The 27548-nt window shown below is 36.2% G+C and overlaps 1 protein-coding gene across 2 annotated transcripts in view; it reads left to right on the plus strand.

The window, feature by feature from the left end:
* Positions 1 to 4618: 4618 nt before the first annotated feature.
* Positions 4619 to 27548, plus strand: part of Polr2M (RNA polymerase II subunit M) — a 40566-nt gene continuing 17636 nt past the window's right edge. The window contains exons 1-2 of one of the 2 annotated variants that reach the window (XM_081758307.1): positions 4619 to 4904; positions 13883 to 14176. In XM_081758307.1, the coding sequence (XP_081614433.1) occupies positions 4756 to 4904; positions 13883 to 14176 (443 nt within the window). In that variant the 5' untranslated portion in view covers positions 4619 to 4755. The remainder of the gene's footprint in view (positions 4905 to 13882; positions 14177 to 27548) is intronic. The other variant, XM_081758306.1, reaches the window with a different exon arrangement.

Genomic DNA, 27548 nt, shown 5'->3' on the forward strand with positions numbered 1-27548 from the left:
TTTCGCGTTCTTGTCGTTTCATGCCTTCTTCTTAAGCATCCACTGTTACCAGACTCAATTTCTTGTCGAATTCCAAATAGTACAAGAAAGGGTAGCACTAGAGTTCTATCCGCATACAAGATACTGTATCACTTATGCTTTGAAGTCTTATTAAAGTAGCTAAGTGTAATTGCTGGAAAACAGGGTCCCGATTACAAATGGGGCTCTGAAACAAAATCCCCATTACAAGCGGAGCTGGGAAACGAGGGTTCCATTATAAGCGGGGCTGGGCAACAGAAATCCCATTGCAGGCGGGTTGGAAAACAGGGCCTTATTACTTGCTTCATGAGAGCTTAATACGTAATAGTATAGAACACCGTTGTTGTATGTGCGTTTTATCTTATTTGCTTTTTCTTATTATTTGGAAATGACATTACAGCCACTTTTTCTTTAAAATTTTTTGGGCCCCCAAGAGAGCTATAGCTTGTTTAGCTTATACGCAAATCTGGCACTGAAGGTGACATCCTGTACTTCACAAGCAATAGGTATTACTTTCGATTGTAATGTAATAGGTTCTATGACTCTGTTTAACTCTGCAATGGACAATGATTTTAAGACAGATACTTGTAGTAATATAATGATGCCAAAAGTCGTGATTAATGAATTGAAGTTTAGCAAACACGCACAATCGTGCTATTGAAACGCCAGTGTTTGTATGTGCTGCATTGAAAAAAAAAAAAAGTGCTTTTTAAAAAGCCAACTAAATAATGGACAGAGCTGGCCAGTATTATCTATTGTCTCATTTTGAGAAACAGAGGGAGGAGAGTAGTGCTTTGTGTCAAGGGCGCCGATCCTGGGGGCCCAAGGGGGCCCGGGCTCCCCCAAACCCATGTGCGCCCCCGCATTTTATTTATGAATATACAATATTTGGCATAATTTGAATTCAATTTGTCTTAAAATCCTCATGCATGCCTTCTGCATCTGAATGCCCCCCACCCCCCAAATTTACAGAGAAATCGGCGCCCTTGCTTTGTGTTGGCGCGATAGCTTCTTATAAGAGGGTTCCAACTTGCAATTGTTTACAGCAATGTACCACATGTCTTACCCGTGTGGCATTAAACAGATTTGTAAAAACCCTTATTATAGCATTGTTGAGTTGATCTCTGTTGCGTTCAGAAGTCTTGGCGGTCGGTGCTTGTTCGGCTAATATGTCGAAAAAATTTCGGTGTCTTTCTCGTGTTCAAAGAAGCGCGATTTTCAATCCGTTGATGTTAGTGATAATCCTTCTTCTTCAATGGGTAGGATTCGCAATTTGAAGTGTTCGATTTCGAGGAAAGTGAAAATGAACTAGATGTTGGAGAGAGCGAAGACGACAGCATTGCTTCTGAAGTTACTCATTTATATTTTTTGTCTCTTGCTTTCTTGTAATAAATACTTGAAAGATAAAAATGTTTGCAGCAGCCTATTTTATCCTTGTTTTACTTTACCTACTTATTCTGTATTTTATGTTATTAACGAAAAGTAGAGTATTATCTGTTAGTCTGCGTTGTTTGAACCTTCTTTTATTTCTATGCATTCATGTGCATTCTTGAAGGGAGAAGAGGTAAAGCAGTCTTGAACTTCTTCGACTACACAGAACACACCGTTATTATTGTTTAAAAAGCTGAAAGTAGAGGTAGTGTGTGTGCCACGCGGAATTCGGTAGGTCGAGCATATTGCCACGAACTCCCGCAGCCCATCCTTAGTCCTGCATTTCTTCAGTGTTACCAGTGAATGCTGGAATGGCACCTTCTATAAGGCCAACACAGCTGTTTTCCACATCCTTGTTTCTCCCCTATTTCGGTCTGAGCCTTAGCTAACTAAAGAGTATAAAAATTGAAATTTAATTATTGTCAAAAAATGTCTACATTGTCCAGTTCTCATTTTCGTTGTCCGCCCACCCAGCAACTAGGTCCGCCTCTTTCCGCCCACCCCATCAAGCGTTCCTGGCGCCGTCCCTGCCTTGTTTAGAAATTAGAACTACAAGAACAAGAACGGTTTGGAAATTAGAACTACAAGAACAAGAACGGTTTGGAAAATGAAATGAAATCTTTGGGTTTCACGTCCCACGATTATGCCGGTTAGGCTAAATGAGACTGTGATGGTGAGTAATGAATGAAATGGTGGAATGAAGAAAGTGGGAGGAAACGGGAGAACCCCGAGAAAACCCACACACACGGTGTTTGTCCACCACAAAGTTCACTTGGCTGGGGCTGGAATCGAACCCGGGACCCCTAGCACCAGAGGTGAACGCTCTACCATTGAGCCACCGCGGCCCCCAAGAAAGGTTTGGAAATTACTACAAGAATCAGAAAGGTTTGGAAATTAGAACTACAAGAGCAAGAATGGTTAGGAAATTAGAACTACAAGGACAAGAAAGGATACTGCTTCGGCAAATATGGCATTCGTTTTAGTAAAAGTTCAACACTATTGGAGAAGAATGAAACCGGTTTTGGTAAAAAAAAATCGGTTTCTGAAAACCGAAACAGGTTTTGATGAAGAGCGAGAAAACCGAATCATCGGTTTTTCTATAAACCGTTTTTTAGTAGGATTTAGTATTCTTCGGATGAGTTTGAAAAGGCTATATCCGAGATTAGGAATGGAAAGGCAACCGGAATAGATAATATACCAATCGAATTCATTAAAATATAGGAGACAAGGAAAATAAAGAATTGTTGCGATTATGCAATGAAATATATGAAACAGGAGAATGGCCAAAAGTGTTTCTGGAAACGCTCATGATACCGATGGCTAAGAAATCGAACCCAAAGAGATGTGAGGATTATAGAACTATTAGTCTCATATCTCATGCAGCTAAAATTCTGCTCCGAATACTGAACAGAAGGTTATATGAAAGAAGAAATAAAAATGTTGAGGAGGAGCAGTTCGGGTTAAGAAGAGGAAAGGGTACAAGAGATGCAATTGGATTATTAAAAGCGATCGGTGAAAGATTTATAGAAAAAGGGAAAGAGGTGTATGTTGTATTTATTGATCTAGAAAAGGCTTTTGACCGCGTGAATTGTGAATTGTTGTTGGGAGTTCTAACGAAGATAGGGTTGGAATGGAAAGGCAGAAGACTCATAAGAAACTTATACATGAACCAACAAGTAAGTGTTAGGATAGGGGAAGAACTGACGGAAGAGAGTGCAATTGGAAGGGGAGTTCGACAAGGATGCTGCCTCTCACCAACACTGTTTAATGTCTATCTAGAAGAGATAGTGAAAAACAGCCTACATGATGATGATGGCATTTCGGTAGGAGGTAAAATGATTAGATGCATAAGATTTGCAGACGATATGGCGCTTGTTGCAGAATCTGAAAAGGAAATCAATAAAATGTTAGAAAACCTGAGGATGGGCTTTGAAGAATATGGGATGAAAATAAATGTTAGAAAGACAAAAGCCATGGTGATTGGAACGAAAGGGTCTGTGTCAAATATAAAAGTAGGAGGGGAAAAAATAGGACAAGTGAATAGTTTTCGATATCCGGGTAGTATTCTTAGTAATAGCATGAAGTGCGAACGTGAAATAAAAGCAAGAATAGGAATGGCTTAAGAAGCCTTTAGGAGGAAGAAAAGCCTGTTTTGTGGGACCTTGAATAAAGAGTTGAGAAAAAGGCTCATAAAATGCTTCGTGTGGAGTGTTGTACTGTATGGGGCGGAAACATGGACATTACGTAAAGGTGACGAAAATCGACTGGAAGCCTTCGAAATGTGGGCGTGGAGGAGAATGGAAAGAATTAGTTGGGTCGAGCGGAAAACGAATGAGAGAGTGTTAGAAATGGTGGGTGAGAAAAGACCCCTTTTAGATATTATTAGGAAGAGGAAGAGAAACTGGGACATGGCCTAAGAAGAAATTGTATCATGAGGAACGCCCTAGAGGGTATGGTGGCGGGAAAGAGAGGGAGGGGGCGAAGAAAGGAGACTACAATTAATGGATGATATAAAAACAGAAGGATCATACGCGAAGACGAAGAGGTTAGCGGAGGACCGTGGAGCATTGAAGCTTCTCAGCGGGAGGTCATCCTTTTACCGATACCTTTAGAGAAGGGGCGTGGGAATAAAAACAATTTAGTGTTTTTGAAAATGAGTTTCATTGCAGACGGTAGCTTCTTGATGAAACATATAGCACACAAATACAGGTGACTCAAAGACCTTTCGGCATGTTTTTGACTCAGTCCACACCAGAGATGCATTTTTTTGGTAGCTCCACCCATGGTTTTCTAATCATTTGACTGCGAGATCATTTTCTTTCAAAGTATGTAAACAAATACTTTGCATTCATTTATACGACATATTTTTCTCTCTTTATTCTTCTTAGAAGCCAAAAGCTGTGAGTCTGGCAGTGACTGCACTAGTTTAGTTGAGTTACAAAGATTTGGTGCGTGAAGTATTGAGTTCTATCCCCGTATTTTTGCGATCTTTGTATTTTAAAGTACGTTATCGCATCTCAACTTTGGTTTTCTTTTCTTTAAAAACTTCTGAATTAGTAATTATGAGGATCTAGCATAATTTGACCGAATCTATCATAATTTCGATCAGGTTTTGGAATAATTCCGAGCTGTGAGTCTGGCAACGCTGATATTGAGAACAAAAGAGTATTTCAAAGCGCAATAAATATTTACATATTGCACACACAAGTGATCGAGTGGATATGTTTCATACGTCTGAGAGTTCTGCAATAATTTAATTCAGTTATGAATTCAAACTGTTTTATTTAGATTAGCTAATTTTTAGCAATGATTCCTGAACGAATTATTAAAAGAATACCAGGACAAGTTAACGTGCATCCTCAGGAGAAACAAGGTTATATAAGTGACCTTAATTCGAAAACTAGAGAAGAATTATTGGAATTGCTCGAGCGGCAAGAAAAAATACTTTCAAATGTGTAAGTATCAATGTTGATTTTAATTCTGCACATCTATTACCAAATGCGTGCAGGTGTACTTTTGGCACAACACTCGAAATAATTATTGAAAAATTAAAATTCTTTCACTAAATTCCTTATTGTTTCCTAACAATTTCGAGATGGGAAAACCAAAAGCCAAAATTAGTGAAAACCAGAATAATTTACAGGAGAAGTTAGTTGATATTCCTGTTTCGATGTTCAATTACTCAAGAAAATATCGTAAGAAACCTGTCCAAACCGTAAAGGTATGTGGAACTGAATTATGTGGGAAAAGGGGTTTGTTGTGTGTTCTATTACCACTTATACATGATATAGAATCATTTCTGTAGGTAGTGCAACAGTAAGATGTATCCTCGTGCACGGGAGATGAGAAGTAGCTGTTCTTAACTATTACCTAAACTATTTGTAAGGAAAACAGAAAACAACGAGCCCTGCGAGACTCTAACTCGCCTTCACTCGCTCATGCTCGCTCGGCAATACTGTGTAAATTAAATATTGGTAATTTAATTTAACGTATGGAACCATAAAACGACCAAATTTTAGGAGAATATCGCAAAAAAGGTGAAAAAGCTCCCCCCCAAATCGCGAAACAATATCCATATGTATGATGTGCGTTGGGCGAAATGAAAATATCAAACATGGTGTAGATAAGATCCAAGGGGACCATCATAAGCAATTGTTGAAAAATTACAATTCTTTTACGATTTGCGTGTAAAAACGCAGTCCGGATATATGCATAAAATGTAGTGAAAAAATACAAAACCTGCGCTAGGTAGCCACTAAAAAGCACGAAGGCTATTTAACCGAGTCAGGGCAGGGCAAAGCCGCAATTCCGAGTGTTAGTGCGCGCGAAGAGAACAGGCGTATCAGCTAAGGTGGGTATACATGTAAGCGAAGTTAGTAACCGACTGGGTTTTGGCAATGATACGACTTTCAATAGCTTGTCATGGTTTCATACTAGTAGCGCTCCACTTGTAAACGTAAAATCACCTTCTGTACGCTGTGCAGAAATATACCGCCAGCCGGTGGAAAATAGTTTCTAGTACAGTCAACTTTCATATGCCCTCACTTATTTTATCGTCGTAAAGCGCTTGTAAGGATTTTACACTAGTAACCCTTCACTTGTAAACATAAAATATAAGTGTTGTTAATGTGTATTAACTCATTGCTTGCAGAAACTTGTTCTTTATAAATATATTTTTCTTGCAAAAGTATTGAATTTTACTTGTAAATCTTCCAAAATGTGGTGCGCCTTAAGTAAACCAGCACCATTCAAAGATTGAAGTTCATTTTCTTACTTTCGGCAATAATATATTTCAACGATTTAAAAAAAAAAAAACGAAGGAAAGAAGACGAAAAGAATAAGGAACGAAAAGAGGAAGCAAAACAGAGTACGTAAAATATGTTTCATTAGTTTTATAAAGGGACAGCTGTGTTCTAGACCTTTCTCATAAGTAAGTAACCAAAATATGTGTGAATCTTACTTCTGATATTCCTAATAATGTTATAAACCGTGATCCAGAGTAATACTTCTCAGCACGTAATAGTCCGTAAAGAAGCCATGACTAATTGAAATCCTGTGACAGTCTAGTGTATTAAGTTATTAAGTGTAACGATAAATATATCTAGTAACATGAGGAACACAGTGTGTTTTTACCATCCTCGCTTACGCACATACTCACCGTCGATTAGAAACATTTCTTGCATTCAGTGGTCACCTAGCACAGATTGATTTGGTATTTTTGGTGGTTGTGAAGCTTAGGCATCAAAGCTCGCAGAATTTACAGGCAAAATTCAACAGTCTACATGGAAATGCATGTTTATAAGAACAAATTCGGCAGAATTGAATATGCAATAATACTGTTGTATTTTATGTTTTCTAGTGTAATGTCATTTGAAGTGCTTTACGGTGGTTAAAATGAGTGAGTGCATGTGTATGGGGACTGTATTACATTGTATTTTTCACCGGCAGAGTATTTCTGCATAGGGTAGAAATGCTGTATTTTATGTTTCCAAGTGTATCATTACTAGTGTGAAACAGTTACAAGTGATATAGGAGCCACATGACTTCGAAAACCCACATATTTTCACTATCTCTTCTTACACGCATACCCACCGTCACTGACACACCTACTCCTTACAGACGCACCTCCTCTGCACCACTCGGGCCTCCCTGCTGTGTTTCTGCCCTGGCTTTGTTCGATGGTATTTGTGCTTTTTAGTGGCTGCCGAGCACAGACTGGTTTGTATTTTCTGCACTGCATTTTTACGTCTTGTGTCAGAATGCTGTCTCTGTATGCAAAACCTGAAAGAATGGTGATTTCACAAATGGTCCCATTCAGCTTTATCTATGTTAAGTGGATATTCTCATGTCACAATATTTTGCATAAATATTTTGGAGGACAATATGAAGGAAAGCATTATAATGTTTTGAACAGTTAATTTGAGTGGTGTGCCTAAACATGACGTGCCCTGTGTTCCTTTGCACCATAGTTGTTATGGCTTGTGTCCGGACGCTGTCTTTATACATGTTGCCAGGAATATGGAATCTTACCGAAGCTAACCTGGACTAATGTAAACTAAACTACCCTACGCTAAGATAACCTAAGCCGTAATATGTTCTACCTACTCTGCGGCACAAAGACTGAAATAATTCGTAAGATAGTAGAAGTGCGTTTCCTGATATATATATATATAAAGTACATAAATTATGAGTTCATTTATGGATCCATAACTAGGATATCACTAAATTCAGTAATTCAGTTCATTAGGAACTCAGTTCAGTTTCATTACTATAATGATGTAGATTAATAATCTGGATGTCAATATCTAGTGAATTTGGTAGTAATATCTGCTAATTCAGGAAGAAAGAGTAATGTTTAATATGCAGGTGCAATAACTCGTACTAAAGTAATAGGGAGAAGTAGGTTAATTGACCTAAGCGTCATGTCTGTGTAAACTTCCTTAAGTGTATAGAGTATTCTCTTGATACTTTTAAGAGCATTTCCCGGGGTATTTTAAGTCACAATGACTGTAAATATCACTCGCCCCAGTCCCTTCTCCATCCTTCATTTCTTCGCTCGTTGCCGCACCAGCAGTTTCCAGTTTCTTACTAAACAAATTCTTTGTGCAATCATGCCTGGTAAAAATTTCAAGTTATCAATAAAATGATTGTTTTTAAGGCATATTTTATGTATGTAGCTATTACCTTTATGCATCGCTATTGTTAATCTGCATATGATGAGTGAGAAATATTCTAAATACGCCATAGAATGTAACGACGAAACACATTACTCAAGCTTGGGGGGGGGGGGGGAAACTATCGTAGTTACTATTAATTGGCATGGAGATTCTTCATCTGCAGGGCTATGCAAACCAAGACTTAATCTTTAAATACTTATTTATCGTCTTTTAGGGATTTTACTTGAAGTAATTCATTCGCTAAAATTAATACTTTTCATGGTTAATATTTATGTTAGGAAAGATAAATACATAATGTAAGGGTAAGTTATTTTAATGTTCTAATAATAAACTAATTCTATGGTCTATTTAACCCGAAGGTTCAATGTCGCCTTCACTAAAGCTCGCCATTGATTTCTGTCCTTACCGAACTGGATCAAGTTTCTACTTTGTATTCCTGTTTCTGCGAGATCCATCTTCATATTGTCCTCCCATCTGCGCCTTTGTCTTCCTAAAGGTCATTTTCCGATTGGATTTCCAGTTAGAACTTTGTAAGCGTTCTTGCTTTCTTCCATCCTGGCTATTTGACCTGTCCACCCGAGCCTTCTATACTTGATGACCCTAACAGTGTTTGGTAAACGATGTAAATTTTGCAGTTCCTCGTTATGAAGCCTCCGCCATTTCTCATTCCCGTTTCTTTTGGGTCCGAATATTCCTCTTAGGATCTTGTTCTCAAATATTTTCAGTCTACGTTCTTCCATCAGAGTAAGCGACCATGTTTCGCTGCCATAAAAGACAACAGGCATGATTATCGTTTTATATATTTTAAGCTCCAAATTCATCTACAGAATTCGCGAGCGACAAAATATTTTGAACTGAATAATAACACGGATTTCCTGCTTTTAGTCCACAATTAATTTTTACGTGAATATGATTTTCGTCTGTTAATAATGATCTTAGATATTTGAAAGTATCCATTTTATCAAAAGTATTATTTGATATTTTAATGGACCATCATAATTTTCCGTATTACTATCCCGACGAACTTTCATGTAATTACTTTTCTCTGCATTTACTTCTAGACCAATGTCCATGCGAGCGTTTAATAAAATCTCTGCGTTTCTTCCTATTGTTCTCCTATCATCCCCTATCAGATTTACGTACAGCATGACCTGGCGAATATCATTCAGCTCTAGCCCGTGGTTGCTGATTTTGATTTTCCCTATAGCGTACTTCAGAATAATTCATTAAATTATTTCCTATGAGATCGAATTGTTGAATAAATTGTCTGAAGTAAAATGTTGACATTTCCTCGGATATGCATATTTTTTAAAAAAGTAAAATTGCCATTTACTCTTGCTACATTAGATACATGTTTCAGTGTAAAACAATCAATGTGTTTTAACTGGAATTGTATCAATTAAATAGATATGTCATTTGAGGAATACATTGCTTAAAGTAAAATTCTATTCTGTAAGTAATTGATGAAAAGTTATATCTGAAGACACGTGCGGAGATTATCAGTATTATAGTTTTTTTTCTTTATCAAAAGTATCAAATAAGGCATTGGAACGTAAACGGATAAAGTCGAGACGTTCTATTGGTCCCCAACCGGCTTCCTTTGTACCCAAGCAGAAAATCGACCGTAACCGCCTTCATAAATAACATTCCAAATAAGCCATAAACGACACGTGTGTGATGTCGAGGTAATGCGTTGTTGTCATCGCTAAACTTGCATTAACGATGGATACATTATGCAATAATAATAATAATAACAATAACAATAATATCACTAACAACAATCATGAAAGGAATCCAGTATAATAGTATGGATAGGGGCGGTTCAAGGAGGGCCTTCTGGGAGTGGCAACGAAATATTGTATTTTTTTCTCATCGGGATTTTTGCACCACTGATGCTTGTAGGTGGTGGTGGGGGGGAGTGCAAACAACTTAACGTTTGGTTCGTACAAGCGTTATCGTTATGGAAGTTATACGATATTAACAATACGCTATATTTAAGAGTAAAATAACCACACATTATGAAAGTATTGATTGATTTCTTTTTTCATTACAACATTTGCAAATTGAATTCAAATTAAATGAAATATTTCAGTTTAACGTTCCATAATTGTGCTCTTTAAGCTAAGGGAGACGGAATTAGGATGATACAACGAAAACAAAAATAACGAATAAACTAGATATAATAGAACTTGAAAAGCAAAAAGCACACACGCACTGTTTCTGCGAAGCCTACTGAAGAATCAGAAAGCAAGAGGGTGAAAATTGCAACATTGCTTTCTTTTTCAGCAGATCAACTGGAAGGACTTGTTGAAATATCCCTCTCATGTAACAAAGAAACATGTGGTTTTCTTCCGCTTCCTTTGAAGCCGCCTGAGGACGGTTTGGGCGATTTTACTTTACATTTGAAGACCGTGGCGACAAAAAGTATGAATTACATACTAGTTACTTGCTAATTAGCGTATGGCTGTAGGATACAGACTAAAATCAAGTTTTATTTTATTTTCAGTTTAGCGTCTCTTTCAGTAGCGAGGCTATATAAGTTGTCGACCTACAGTTTAACGTGAAATCTGAACCACGTAGCTCCCGCCGGGAACCGAACCCAGGTCTTCCACGTGAAAGACGTGTACGCTAACAGCTTAGCCACGAGGGAACTCAGACTAAAATAAAGTTGCCAAGTTGTGAAAATTGTAGAATAAAATATAATTTTATTCTATACTTCAAAAGAAAACTTAATGTGAAGGAGCTTATTTGTGTGCATATTGGAATATCCATATCACCATATTATGGTTACAAATGTAACGTTTTCATGCAAAACTTGCTATCTGATAACTTAAAAGCACGTATTCTAGAACCATTTTCGTTAATCCCATGGTTCACTGGTAATGAATATTCATACTATGGTTATAAATACAGTGAATATTCCTGTCAATATATTATCACTATAAACAAGTAATTCTATGACCTATGAATCCTGAAGGTCAGTGCCGAATTTACGAAGCTCTCCATTGACTTTTGAGCTCCCTTGTGGCTATTTGGTTAACGTACGCGTCTTTGGTGCGAGAGACTCGGACTCGATTCCCGGTGGGAGCTGATGTAGTTTGAAACCCACGTTAAGACCATGCCTCATATAGCTTCAGTGCTGAACAGAACGCAAAACTCAAATCAACCAATCAAACACCCATTGACTTCTATCCTTAGCCGACTAGATCCAGTTTGTACTACTTATTCCTATTTCTGCAAAATCCATGTTAATATTGTCCTCCCATCGCATCGCCTAGGGTTTCCTAATGGTGTTTTCCCTGATGGAGTTTCCAGTTAAAATTTTGAAAGCGTTTTTACTTAATTCTGCTATGACTACATGACTTGCCTATCTGAGTCGCCTAGACCTAATGACCCTAACAATGTTAGGTAAACCTATTATTAATTATAACTACAATGTCGATACTTGTTACTTACAGAATTCCTATTTTGTCTCATTTTTCTGACTATTTCTGTGGTAATTGCCACTAAATTAGTTTGTACCGCTTTTTATGTATGTGTATAATTTGAAATATTTATCACGTAATGCAAGGTTTGAGGCCTGCTTGAACACCGTGGGCTTCTTAGTGATTTAGTATCATTTGTTATGGCCCAGTTTTGCTAGACTTCCAAATTATGCTACGTAGGAGTCTTATAGAATGGCAATGTCCGTACATCTGTCGACAGGTATCAGACCAAAAACAGTAAGAGATGTCGAGAAGAGGTTTTCTGCATTCGATTCAGCGTCCCAGGAAAAGGTTCCATCGCCTTCGTTAACCCTCTATTTAAATCAGAAGTGGTTCAAGTTAGCCATTTTCTTTTTCAACGTTTATCAGCATAGAACGAAAACGATAACATATAACGGGAGACTTTTTTTTTCAGATGATTCAGCGTCTGAAGACAAAGTATTGACTATTCGCAACACTACTGAAACAGAAAGTTATTCAAATTTACTATTACTTATTGTTTCAATACGGATTTCCATAAAGCAGAAACGGAAAATGATGTCGAGAAGCGTTGTATTTGCAGTCGACTCAGGGTCCCAAGAATAGATCCTATCTCCTTTGTTAAACTTCTATTCAGACAGGAAGTGGTAGAAATCAAGTGCTTCCGGTGTCAGCGTTGGTCTCCTATAGAACAAAACCGATAATAGATAGCGAGAACTTGTTTTCTGCGATCGATTCAGCGCGTCTCAAGAGAACGTATCACCACCATGCGCTACAGTCTATTAAAACCGGAGCGTCCGTTTCAGCGATGATGCTATATGAGACGTGGTTCTACAGCTTAACGTGAAATTTAAACCACTTCCGCTAGCTTTTTTGTGGGTAAGTGGTTAGCATACGCGCCCTTGGCGTAGGAAACCCGGGTTCGATTCCCGGCGGGAACTAGTACTTTCGACTTTTTCTTAGAGCAAATACGGTGAGATATATCGAAAAGTGGTTTATTGATACAGATTCTGCGTCCCATGTTAAGTTTTCCACTAACTTAATCACATTAATATTTTATTACATACACATCTGTATACATTATAATTTCGGGCAAGTTCCTAAAATTTATAGCTGCAAAACAGACCTAAAAAAGAAAGAAAAAGGGCTCTTGTAAGGAATTAGAAATTTTACAGGAGAGGTTCTCTTTTCTTTTTTCCCTTTTTTAGTTGTCGTTGTATGTTTTATAGGTTATATTAGTAATTTAGATAAGTATATAGACACCACAAACAGTCTAAATTACAAAATATAATCTGTAAATTTGACTCGTAGAAAGGAAAACCCGAAATTTGTTACATGACCCGTTATCCAAATCATTCATTTATGTATTAATTTGAAAAATTTAATGAAATCTTTGAGTTTTACGTCCCACAGTTATGCAGATTAGGCTAAAGAAGACGGTGATAATGAAAAATAAATGAAATGGTAGAATGAAGAAAATGGGAGAACTCCGAGAAAACCAACGCACACGGTGTCCATATGGCGCGAGCGTGGCACAAAATTCACATGGTGCGAGCGTGGATCGAACCAATTACCCCATGCACCAAATGTGAACGCTCTACCACTGTGCCACCGCGGCCCCTATGTATTGATTTATTTAGTCTCTCTTGAAAAACAGTTCATAAATGAACTCTTTCTTAAACTGATACTTTTCAAGCTTATTATTCGCAACTGATTTCAGCTTTACTCAGTAAATTCCCTTTTTCGTTTCCCTGGAACGATAAAATATTAATTCGTTCTAAAGACTATACCTAAAATGCGTTTAAATTTCATCTTCAAAAATCATTCGTGTAAAATATAATAATAACAAATAGTCTCTGTAATTTTATTCTGTTTCATAGTTTCATTACTGTTTAACTTTTAACTGACTGGACTTTACATTTTAATGTAAACGCCTTGCGGACGAGCCTATTTTGAGGAAAGTACACAGTTCTTTTCAAATGACGTTAGATCAGATGATAATTTTGCGAGACACACTAAACAAACATCGCTATACCAAGATTGGTCTAAAGAATTATATGTATGTCGTATGCACATTGTGTGCCTTGAATTTTGCAAAACATAAAATAATGTTGTTTTAAACGCATAAAGGTTAAAATATAAGTATTTTTAGTACATCTAGAGTATGTTTTATTTATACTAATTTTCGTTTTGATTTATCTTTATTGTAACGGATTCATTTATTTTGTGATCCAGGTAACAAAACATGCATGAATAAGGTATAAGTATTAATTAAACTATATTTATTTGCAGGAAATTTGTTTCAAAGTTGCCTGATAAAGGTGCTAGGGTGAAAGAGTTCAAAGCGAAGATTGAAGAAGTGTTAAAGAAGAAAGATGAGATGGACAAAACGTGTAATTTGTTGTCTAATTTGAACTTAAGTGGAAGGATAGATATCGATGAAATAGAGTGGAAAGGAGGCAAAATATTCGATGGAAGCAAAGAAGAAAATTCTGCTCTTGATAGTGATGATAGTGACGATGAGAAGGATCCTTTGAAAATCTTGGCTTCACAGGGGGGTCCTGGAACACGAACAAAGCAGCACAGGTATGATGAGCTTTGTATGTTATTAATTTATTCCTTCAAAATGTAAAATAATTATCGTAATATGAATTATAAATAAATATTATAATTATTATTTAACGAATGTCTATTAACAGGGTATCTATCGGTCACGAAAGTCACGAAATTTAGCTTTTGGATCACGATTTTTTTAAAAGCTGTACAAATATAAGCACAGACTAGAAAATTTTGTTCCATAAAACATCAAAATTCACCACCAGAAATGTCTGTGGTCGGCTTTAGACACTACCAAATCGCAAGCAAAGCACGCTTCTATCGCATGCATGAAAATTCGGCCTGATTCGCACCCAAATTCGCTCTTGAAAATGTTACAAAATTTTATGGTTTGGGAAAGAAAAGCTCATGAAAAAGTCACGAAATTTCATTTTGGAATTTTAGTAGATACCCTGATTAACAGTCTTTAAAGCCAATTTAATGTGCAACTATTAACAATCCACAACAATAATAACAGGAAAGATAGTGAAAGGAAATCCAAGGCCTTTTTGAAGGTAACATTTAAGCATTCGCCTAACGGAATTGTGGAGAAACCCTAAAAATACCTCAGTCAGGATGTCCGGATCGGACTGAATTCTAACCCGATAGCTCCTGATTACAAAACAAGAACACTTACCACTAGTCTACGGTCGTTCTTTAAGATTATAACATCTTCAGAAAGCACTCGTTAGAAGTGAACGAAGTTTCTACAATCTAGCATCAGATTGCATAAGTCTTTCTAATATTTATATATATATATACAGTATATATCTATCTGCGTAAATTTTCACAACAAAAAGACTATTAACAGAAGATAGTTAAAGTGCAAGAGGCTTATATTATCATAATATCAAGTTTTTGATGCCTTCATTGTTTACCGTGCACTCGAAATAGTCGACAGCTGAATCATATTAATATATTTATAACTGTTATGAATATATTTATTGTTTTCGTCAGTTCTGTTTTATTAATTCGCTTTTAATTATGTAGCATTCTTACACGCCTTAAATATTGTTCAGGACTTGTAGAGAATTGTCAGAGCCATTTCAGGAAATCAACGTGTTTTGGCTTAAATTGTGTTTGTTTGAATTTCCCAACGATCATTTCATTGAATATTGCAGAATATCTAACAGCCTTAATATTGTAAACGTATATTACTGTACTGTACATGTGGGATATTACAATATACATAATAAACAATAAGTTTACCTTATTGCTTGATACTAATGTACAGTCTTGCAGAAAAAAATCTTGCCACCCACCTCTGTTTACAGAGCAATGTATTCACACTCATAATTGGAAGTAAATGAACCAAATGGGAGCTATCACGCACATTTCTGAGGCTAAGTTGCTTTAAAGAGAGATGAGTGGCCAGGATTTTTTGAAGAAGACTGTACAATCCATCAAAACGGTCAGTGGTATAGTGGTGATTCAGGTAAGTACGACTCGTAAACCTTAAATTCCTTAATCTAATATATTTTGTGAGGATCATCTCTGTTCTTGATGCTTTGACTCATGATTTTAGTTTTGTAATGATTTGTACTTTTAAGCTTTCGTTTTCCTCTAGAGCCTTAGTCACGGATGAAAAAAAAAAAAAAAATGAAATCGATTACAATGAAAACTTATAGGATATAAAATAAAAGAACTAAATTTATCGAGGATGCCCAGTGCCGAAAACGTCGCTCTTCTGTAGCTCTAAAATTCTACTTGTTAAACGATGGCGTAACTCAGTGTGAAATCAAGAGGTTGGCATCTGTATTCTTTTTTTAGCAATGAAAGTTTCCATTCTTGTTTGCAATACGACTCAGTCAGTATAGTCAGTATTTAATATACTTTTAAATTAATGTCCATTGTTTAATATTTACCCAACATTTATTTACATGAAGTCTTGACCGTTGTAAGAGTCTAAAATAGCATCTAGTCAATGAGCTCAAAGGTATTCACTTTTCCTCCTCTAAATATTTATAGATCGCTCAAAAAACAATATTGAGCGTCGAATTTTCGTTGACAACTGTCATCATTCTCAAGACCAAGTTAAGGAATAGTATGTAAGTAGGGATCGGAGTGCAAAAATTAAATGTTTAGTCTCACAAATAAAAATATGTCGTTGCTTCACAGAACACACATCTTAAATCTTTCATCTTCTTCAGTGGTTAATGGCGATGTTGAAGGTGTCAGTGATATTATTCCAACTTGTGTTCAGAGTGCCCATGTCCAAATTTAATTTTCGTGCCCTCATTGGAATGAAAAAAAGCTAGAATTAAATTTGGACATGGGCACTCCCGACAAAAATTGGAATAACATCACTGACACCTTCACCATCGCCGACAACTATTGAAGAAGAAGAAATATTTAAGATGTGTGTATTCTATAGAGCGACGAGATGTTTCTATTTTTGAGTATAAACATTTAATTTCCATACTCCTATACCTACCCAAATACTGTTCTTTACTTTGGTCTTGATGATGTTGAAAGTTGTCAACGAAAATTCGATGCACAATATATGTTTCGTAAGCAATCTGAAGAAAAGTTTAGAGAAACAAAGCTGAATACCTTTGAGTTGGTCTTTAAGGGTTTCACATTATAATAAACGAAGTCTGGGTTTTATTTTTAGCCACAAATAAAACTCGAATCTGTAACCTTGTGTTCTTAGATTTTGAGAAACCAGGCGTCAGGTGTTATGCTTTTGCTTCCTGAGATGTTCTTTGACACATTTTGTGCATTTCTTTGTGTCATATTTAAAAATAACAAAAGAAAACAGTAGTCATCATCTGTTGGTCCGAAATATTCACTACTACATTTTGAGTTTAACTGTAACTCGTCACCTAATATGTTAAGGAAATCACATATAAAGTTTTCAGAACTAGGACTTTTTACTGTCCTGTGTATTTTCTTAAACATAATTTAGTTGACGAGTTATTTAAACTTGAAACGTAGGATTAAATACTTTGGAATAAAAGATGGTAAGTGTTGTGTTTTGTGTTTGTTGACGAAAATGTGCAGCTGCTCGTAAGTTATATTTTTATCCGAAGTGCTTGAAGATTTTAATACCATGCATAATTCGTCTTGAGAATCAAATCAGTTATCAACCAAGAAAATGTAATTAAGCACAAACAAACTTATTTGCTGAGCTAAACAATATATTTACCATTAAAATACTACATACGTATGATAGTTTCAATAATTAATACTTTGACTGTATCAGACACTATCTAGATCTTGTATTTTCTGTACGCTCAATACGGACTACACACAGCATTGAAACCCTTTAAAACTTTGGGCAAATACTATATATAGTGGACCTACGGGTAAATGAACCCTTCTCTTCGCTAATAAGTCAGTTCACGAACAAGTTTTGTGAACGATATTTCGGGGTACTAACGCATACACATGTCTGTACCCACAATCCCAAGCGCTCAGTAGTGCTTACACACATTTGCCGTAAACATTATTTGCCAGAGACAAAGACAAATTTCTTTAGATTCATTTCTTGTGCATGCATCTGCCAACAGCTATGACAATCAAGCTAATCGTAAAATATAGTAATATTTAATTTAATTTAGTCTTTCTTATTTGTCTTTAAGAATAATTTTATTTTCAGTCTACAGGGTGTTACAAGAATTTGGGAACAGATTCCTCACATTAAAATAAGAAAAAAAAAAAGTTCATATGAACCTGTGCTCAAAACTGGATACAGGGTGTGGCCAAAACTCTGGACAGGTCTAAATATTTGAGAAACTGTAAATGCAGTCGATTCGAAATCAATTGGGATCAATGTTGGTGGGAGAGGGAAACATTATGACGTGGTTAAAGTTGTCGTCCGCCATCTTGGTGGTCGCAATATTGGAATCACCTTGTTTATTTTAAATGGCAACATGGTCTGTGACATCTTAAACAAGGTCTTCGTTCGAAGAGAAATCTAACAACGGTAAAGTTAATTTTTTCAAAAATTGTGAAAATTTTTTGTAACACCTTGTATATTCTTTATCTCAGAAAGTTAAAAGTGTATAAAATACATTCGATGTTTCTGTGGCTGGAACGGATTAATTGTATTTATATTAATTTCAATGGGGAAAATAATTTCGGTTCGCAAACAGCGTTGCGAAACGAGTTAAGTACGTGACGCATGAGTCAACTATAATCTAATTAAATAAATAAATAAATAAATTTGAAGTAAAAAAAAAAAAGTAGCATGTACAAGTTATCTGTCTTCAGGAAGACTATATATGAGGCGTTTCAAGTAGAAAGAGCGAACTCAACGAAGACTTGTTTCCGGAAAATGCTCTTTGATTGATTGATATAGTCGTCCATTTATTTGGAAATTGTATTTCTTAATGGAAAGAGAAACTGCTGTCACTAACTATATATGTAAACACGAGAACTGACTGCTTCAGAGCAGTTTGGTGGTATTACAACTCAAACACTTCAAATATAATTTTCCAACGTTCAGATTGCACATAGTTTTGTTTAGTTCAGGATTGCCACCCGGAACCCCTCGTATCCAGTGGCGTACGTAAAAGGGAGAGGTTCGTTGTTTTAACCTCCCCTTGAGCAAGATATTACTCAAAAAATAAACATTTGCCGTATTAAAATGTGTATACAGAAACCTAAAAATTATATAAACTTGGTACCTTCAACTCTTTTGACTAACTTCTGCGTACGCTACTCCTCATGTGCAAAAAAAAAAAAAAAAAAAAAAAAAAAAAAAAGTGCGTTACAAAGAGCATCTTAGGGGTACAAGAACAGAAAACCCGGTTTCAGGCCTTTCGAAGCGTTTTAGAGAAACACAATATTTTAGAATCAAAGATTTTATTTCGATCCTGAAATGAAACCCAGAGACATTTTCTTTCCTAGTTTATTTATTCTGAAAACAAGTTTTATCATAGATAAAGATAAATTATTAATTAACAAACATGCCTAAAAACACACTAAACTGCTGTGACAATAGAAACATCAATATTAATTGGCAACTTTCATTTACCGAAAGGAAAGAATATACACATCCTGTCCACTTCACTCCACCTTTTGACGAGTGAAACCACAGCAGGTACAAAGGACGAAGGGCGTCAATTACTTTATCCTGGCAATAAGTTTTATTATTATTATTATTATTATTATTATTATTATTATTATTATTATTATTATTATTATTATTGATTTTCATAGTCCTCCTGAAGACTGCTACCTTGTACACGCTATTTTTTTAGTTTGAATTTGTTTTAAAATTTTAAAAAAAATAGGTTACAGTTGTGACAGTTGCATCATTACCATTTTTATTTAATTTTTAAATAAATCTTTTAAACCCAATTTTGCGTATAATTATGGACATTAGTGAATATATTTTTTATTTTCATTTTTGTTTGTTTAAAAAAAAAGGCAAAGGACATTCTCTTTATTTTCCCTTACTATCCGAGAGGTAAGATGTTTTATTTTTTTTTCTGTATACCTGTCCGTGCGGCGAGGACAGTTGAAAGACCCTTCCATTGTCTCTCAATACCACTGCCTAAGCCACATACGTAGACCACACACAGCAGAGTTCCCGGCGTGAACGCAAGAAAGAAGAACAAAACAGCTTTTAGCATCTTTTTGTGAAATTGAAAAAAATAATAAAGTCCTAACACGTTGAATAGAATCCAAGTAGAAATATAATCTCTGCGAATTTGTCAAAATCACAGCATAGACCATATGTCGCCACTCAGAACCAAGATAAAATTTTAACATAGAACTGTGAAATGGTCCAAAACCATGCACGAGACGACTAGGAGCCAAATCAACTCTCATAAAAATTTTCGATATAACATGTGAAATTTGAAGGAAGCACGTACGTTAGAGAAACGACGCCCGAAAACCGTAAATAGGCGGAGACCAAGAGAATCAAAATTTAGGACACCAAAATAAGTTAACGAATAAGAGAGCAGAGACGAAATCGAAGACACCGTTAGAGGCGTATCCAAAAAGATCGGCCGGCTAAAAAATTCAAAACTCCAAGTCAGTCGTAAAATAATTCTTCACCGGGAAACAGCGTACCACCGCAACACAAAAACATACCCGGAACTTACACACACACTACATTCATAATCAAAAGTTAAATTCACAATAACAATGTGCGGCTAAACTTACCGAAGCCGAGTGTACGAAATTACAATCTTTCCTTAGCATAGTAACCTACACATTGATCTTCTTCAAAATATATTTATATATACGAGGGTTGGGGCAAAAGTCATGGCAACCATTTTTTTTCTTGCAGATATGTGAGCGGATCACAAACTTCTATGTGTCGTGTGGAAGTTCTGCAAGCATAGTGTGTATGCAGAACAACAGATAGCTCTGTGATAGCTGGTAGTAGCACAGCGAGGCCTGTGAAATCAGTCAGTTGGTGAGTGTCGTGCGAGATGGAAGTAACCCGTTTTGAGCATCGCGCTTACATCAAAATAGCCGTTCTCTGAGGGTGAAATGCGATGGAATGTCACAGTGAATTAGTGGAAGCGCTTGGTAATAATGCCCTACCATACCGGACAGTAGCACAGTGGGTAGGAAAGTTTCAGCAAGGACGTGTTTCAATCAGTGATGAGCAACGTTCGGGACGACCTGTCAGTGTGCGGACCGACATGGCACGTGTCGTCATCCACCCACCGCACTCTCCTGACATATCGTCCCGTGACTTTGATCTCATTCGAAAGATTAAGGAACCACTATGTGGTAGGCGGTTTACAACACGCGAGGACATTGCTAATGCTGTGCGCGAACAGGTGACCCGATTCACACATGGTGTGGCAAATGCTGAGGCGGGTGGTATTCAACGCCTCCCACATCGTTGGCAGCGCGTGGTGCAAGTAGCAGGGGACTACTTTGAGGGTCTCTATGCTCAGGTTTGTCATGTCAACTGTATGCGTACTGTGTTGTCATTCTTTTGCACCGTTTCTCTATATAGCCCTGTATACTACCGTAATAAATTAGTGTGTTACGATATTTCAGTGGTATTCATTGTCCACTCATGTAGGTAACACCTTGTCCTTTCGTATGTATATGTCAGATTTTCCAACCGGACTGTTATCTTCAAGAAAAAAAATAGTTGCCATGACTTTTGCCCCAACCCTCGTATAAACATATATATATAAACTTTGTAACGCTGCTAATATATATATATATATAGATCGCGAAACGCCTACAAACATTGTTTTTGAGTGACAGAGTTTCGTACTTATAAACATAATCACGGGCTATTACAGACAATTAGAATAACCTACATACGCACCGAAAGCACTTGAACTAGTTTTAATCATACATAATCAGTTTTGAAGTATTATACACAATGCTTAAAAAACAATAAACACTGTTTATCCGTGTAACACTACACTTTTAACACCGAGAGTGATGTTGGTGCAGTGTGACGTCTGAAAGTGCTTTTAGTGAGAGTGCATCCTATCAGAAATGGACCAACAGAAGCCCCACCTTGATGGATCAGGAGACGCCCAAGAGCGACGCCCCTTCCAGTTTGAGAGGAGGACGCAGCGGGAATCGAAGAGAGGAACTCCGAATCCAGGACACTTCTCACGAAAGAAGGAAGCCAGTAAACGCAGGGACATCTGTATGTGTGTGGTGAGCTTGGTGGTGAGAGCAGTGTGTACGGCGAAAGGTAGGACCCATCCAAATTATTTTTTGTTGATTCCAAAAGGGAAATTTTCGTCATTGAATAAAATGCAAGACGTTCGCGATATAAAGTCGGAACTATTTGAAAACTGTTAATGTATTTACACCGCGTGGAGAAAAGATTTTCCAACTCGAACTGTAATTGCTAAACAATTAGATTTTTTTTTTCTTTTTGAGCAAGGCTTATTAAAATAGAGATATTTTTTTTAATGATACTTATATATAGATATTCTGTGACTTTAGTGAATATGTCGTTGTTTTTATTAAGGAGATAGTAGTTTAGGCCATTACTCTATTTGTCACTTAGATTTTTTTGATAACATATAAAGAAAGTTAATTTAAAAGTAGATCGAATGACAGGTTGTAGACCTTTAACGATGAAAGAAGTATTTACTTTAACATATGGAAATTTGTATGAAGTAAAAATGCATCATCTGCGCTATGTACATGTAATATGAGAACTTTAAGATAATTTTGAACAAGACATAATAGATATTCCTAGAAAATATATTCAAGACATTGCTTTAATTGTCCAGAGATTATAGTGTTTGTAAAGTAATTTTGCATAGAAGTGAACGTACTAAATGAGTCTATTTCGATCTATATACTAGTAAAACTCTAATAAATAATATTGTAATGAGTCATCAAAGATATGTTACGTAAGAGAGCTAAAGGATTAATTAGTAACTATGATGTATATGCGACTAGTCTCGCAATTAATCATTTTCTTGGTTGGAGATACGTAATCCATAAATAAAGCGGAACCGACATTAGTACAGTCAGGTAGAATACAGATGAAAAATACGAAGTAGGCTAAGTAAAGCCGCAATTATTACGTCAGTCTGATCCTCTAACAATCGAGCGATCAGACGTTTATGCGCATAAACTAGACGAACAAACTAGAGGAATACATGAAAATGTCCGGCCGTATACCAATCCTATTAATGATAAAGAGAAAAATCACGAAAAACTCAATATATTCAGATTAAAAAAATCTCGAGAGACGTCTTGACATTTATTATTAATATTCATATGTTACTTGATTTTTATGTATGTATGCATGTATTTACTTATGATTTTATATATATATATATATCTATATATGTTTGTGTCTATTAATTTTCTACTTGTGTTAATATGAGTATATATATGTAGCCTTTATGCATAACGAAATGGTAATGCTACGCTCATTGATTTTATGTATTTGATAGTGTATGCTTGTTAGGTAAATGTCAAAGTGCATATTTAGTGCACTTATTCTCATTCTCAGTTATTAATTTAAATAATTAGAAATGGTTAGCAGTCAGGCAGTAGGTTTATTTAACTCCTTTAGATCATTCTATGTTTCTTTCATACTTCCCACAAATCTCAACTCAAAGTCATGACTTGTTTCTCGATTTATTTTATTTCAATTCAAGTTATTTCAACTCATTTCCACTTACTTCAACTAGATTAACTTATTTTAAATCATTTCAATACTTAGTTTTCACCCGAATAAAATATAGGTTGTTATATTCAAAGTTCCGTCCAGCTATGTAATATCTTAATCTCGTAAGTATTAAAAAGGTTATGGTCAAAACATATCAGCTGATCAACGTGAACTATATACTTAGCATGCGATGTCAAATAATTAGGTATTTTTCAAATGCAAAATTGTAATTTAACCAGTTTGGTATGATATCTATGTAAATCAGGAAAGCTCTATATAGAATGTAAACAATGTAAGATTGCATCTAGCATTGGTTATAAACATCAATTCCACAGTTTGTTTATTTGTGTCAGGTTAATGATAACAATTCATTCACTACATAGTTCAAGAAAGAAAGCCCAGATGTAATTTACTTAAATTGATTTCTTTTTGTTTAAGGCCTTATGCCTTATTCTGAACATTTGTGGTCAGAAAACTCAAAAGTCAATGTTAACTTTTGGCCTGCTTAAATTTTTTTTAAACATATTCTTGTTGTTGTTTTCGTTTGCTCATTAAAACTTTTATTACATTGTTAACCTCAAATTCGTAAGCTTTTTCTTTCATAAACAAGTTGTATCCCTAACCTTAAGCATAACATTGGTTTCCAAAGGATCTGTTAGGCAAATTAGGCAATATAAGCATTTCTCGATTCTAGTGGGGATTAGACTGATTTTCAGAATTTTCAACTAAATTCTAAATTCTAGATATTCGTTTATTTTCTGGTTTTATTCTTATTACTACCATTATTATTCAGTTCACTTGGAAAGTGAAAGTCAGTCTAGTTCGTCCACACAAACCAAACATTAGAGCAAAATTCTCTTTCAGCGTTGCAGTACGTGAATTCAGGATACGTATGCGAATAATATCAAGTTTCATTTGCTTACACGGTTTTAGAGGGATCTTGTTTCCCTAAAGCCCTGGGACACCGCGGGGAGATAGGATTTCCTAACCGTGAGATCAATCCTTATCGAGTCACAAACCATTTTAGTTCGAGGAACGGAGACTTTAACGGTGGTGCACAGGGAATAAATAGGGACAGACGGAATATGAACCCAAAACCCGCCATCTCAATTTTTTTTCTTTTTATTATTACAAAACCTGGCGCTACAAGCGATCACCACCGGGATCTTTCTCTATTCATTTTTCAAATTTTACAAATATGGCGCATCCGAACAGGAACTCGATAGTTAATTTTTTGACTCGATAGTTAATTTTTAAACTCGATAGTTAATTTTTAAACTCGATAGTTAATTTTTTCAGACTCGATAATAAATTTTCGAACTCGATAATTTACGCTCAGACCCGATAATTAATTTTTAAACCCGATAATTAACTTTCAGATTCGATAATTTATTTTTAGATGCGATAATTAATCGTCAGACACGATAATTACTCGATAATTACTTTACAGTCTCGACGAATACGCTTCAAAGAACTCCATTATTTTTAAGAACTCGATTACAAAAAAAAAAAAAAAAAAAGGTAACTACTTGCTAAGATTATTATCAGCTACATAATGAGCCTTGGAATCGAACTAAATTCAACGCAAGTTGAACAGTACTTCTAGGAACGATCAACGTTCTTTTCCCCTCCAATTTCATTTCTTTTTCAGCCAGAAGAATGTAAATTATGTTTACGTTGAGCTAGCAATAGAGAATATTCAGTTTGCAGAATTTATTTGTATTGAAAATAAAGCAGTGATTGAACAAGGAAAAGAAGAAAAAGAAGAAAAATAAGGTAACCAGGTGAGGAAAATAGAAATAGGATAATAACTACAAGTTGCTAAAATCAACTCGAACCTGCTACCATTCATGTATTTGTAAGATATCCATTCATATATTTACATAGAAATAACTTTTCTTTTATTAGTTCATATTTAAGGTGTGCATATATTAGTTTATCATTTGAATTTTCAGTATGTATAGGATTAAGTTAGAAATGTATCAACACCAATGTAGGTTAAGTATAGCATTTAGTAAACTTTAAGATAAGATGATTTAAGGTGTGAATTACTATGCTGTGGAATTATTGCAAAAGATCGTACACTCAGGCTTATTTCATGAATAATAAATAAATAACGTAAACGTGTTGTGTGTGAACAATTATAAGCGACGAAACTAGACATTTTATTAGTATATTGCAAGAATACTGTTTTTAAAAATTAATTTAGTAATTAATAAATACTTTTTATTCGTTAATGTGTGTGCAAAAATAATTCGGCGCAAAAGCTGTGTATTTTTAGTTTCAGATGCCAAGACTGCGGGCACAGACAGAAGAAATAAGGACCAAGATGCTGACGGGAGAGCAACAGATTTGTCCAGATTGCGGCAGAGATGTCTGGGAGCAAGAAATAACCCCATCATCTTCCCATCTGGAATGTGTTACATGCGGCGTCCTAAACACAACAGTGGCGTCTACTGAGGAAAGGCGATCTCAGTCATCAGAAGAAACGCCAAGGAAAGTGCAGCCAGACGAGTCTACCAGAACTCCCGCAAACAACGATGTGTTAGCCATGTTCCGGACACTAATGGAAAAGTTCGAAGAACAAAAAGAAGAACTAAAAGAAGAACTTAACAAGAAGTTAGATGAGCACAAAGAAGAAATAAAAGAAGTTAACAAGAAGTTAGACGAACAAAAAGAAGAACGAAGAAAAGAATCAAGAAAACTACGAGAAGAAATAAAAGAAGTAAACAAGAAGCTTGACGAAAACATCCAAGAAATGAGAAGAGAACGAGAAGAGCGCAGAGGGAAGCAGGAGACAGATGAGATTCGAGAAGAACCACTTCACGAGGAAAATATGCAAGACGCTGAGGTTATTCCAGAACGAGAACAGCACAGTCAAATAGTAGAAAGGAGCGAACCGGAAGAAGTGGTACTGGAGGAACCCCCATCAGAAGAAATGGTGCAAGATACACACCAGGAGGCCAAGCAGACTGACCCACCTGTAGAGATAAGCACAAGCGTTTCCAACGCTTTGAACACTCCGAAATTCAAGATTAAACGCAAACTGCGTGGAAGAATGGTCCCTGGGAAGACAAGGATACAGCCAATACGGCACAAGGATGCAAGAATGAAATGTATCCACGACAAACGTCCAGGATGGTAACGCCGCCATACCTTTTGCAGGAGGAATAATCACCAGAAGCCATGGAGAAAATGGGCAGAAGACTCCAGAAATGTAGAAGGAAAAAGAATACTTGAGTTCGAAGACCAAGATGCATGGATAAATTACAACGGCCAGAGAAGCCCATGTGACCGACAAGAGATTCACAGTCAAGTCAGACCAAATGAAACACAAGAGATGAGCGATGATAACTGGGAGAACGAAGCAAATCCGCAATGTATTACCGTTCAGGATGAAGGTACCAGGAGAGGAGAACACAAGTTAGACGCAGGATGTAAAGATGGCCAGCACGATACAATGATTGTCCCTATCAAAGTGGTGAGAACTCAAGAAGTGAGTAATGACAATTGGAGGTACCCAGGAGATAAAGAGGAAAACCCCGAAAATGACAAGAATGGTATCTGCATTGTTACCATTCGCCCGGCTATGACATTTGTTTACTAAAAATTGACTTGCAACGGTCCAGGTTCGAGTCAAGGTCACGTGACAGCTTGCTAGAAAACAACCTCAAATACACAATGGCATGAAAACAAATAGAAGCACAGTAATAGAATGATTGCATGCAAGAAGTAAAGAAGAAGAATTGCAAGAAGATAATGCAAGAAAAGAAGAATTGAAAACTGAAATATCAGCGCGGAGAAGAAAATTTAGCAGAAAACTGATTAAAGAAATATAAGTGAATTTTGTATATGGCACAGCGCATTTGAATGTAACTGCATCTTTTATCCAAGTGGCTAACCCTAGAAGATAAACATAAAGAATAAGAAGATGAACTATATGGACGCATAATGCCCAGAAGTGAAATTGTTTACCAGTGTATTTACTTTAACTTTATTTCAGATACCGGATGTGAGGCAATAAAAATTACAGAGGAAGATTGGAAAAAGACGTTCACCAATGTGCGCAACCCAGCATTAAAACCGGCCCAGGAGATATAATTTTTGTTATGCACGAAGAAGTGCTTATATACAGAGCAATCGGTAGAGAAGGATTCCCGATTTGAGCTCTCTGAAGTGGAGTTTTGCGTTTAGAGCAGAGACTCAACGCACCCCTTCCCCTTGGTGATGATACCTGCGAAAACGCGCCGAGCCAAAGAATAGTGAGCTACGAGCTGCGAGCAG

Source organism: Thermobia domestica, chromosome 5 (genome assembly GCF_964235325.1).
Source record: "Thermobia domestica chromosome 5, izTheDome1.hap1.1, whole genome shotgun sequence".
NCBI lineage: Eukaryota > Metazoa > Arthropoda > Insecta > Zygentoma > Lepismatidae > Thermobia > Thermobia domestica.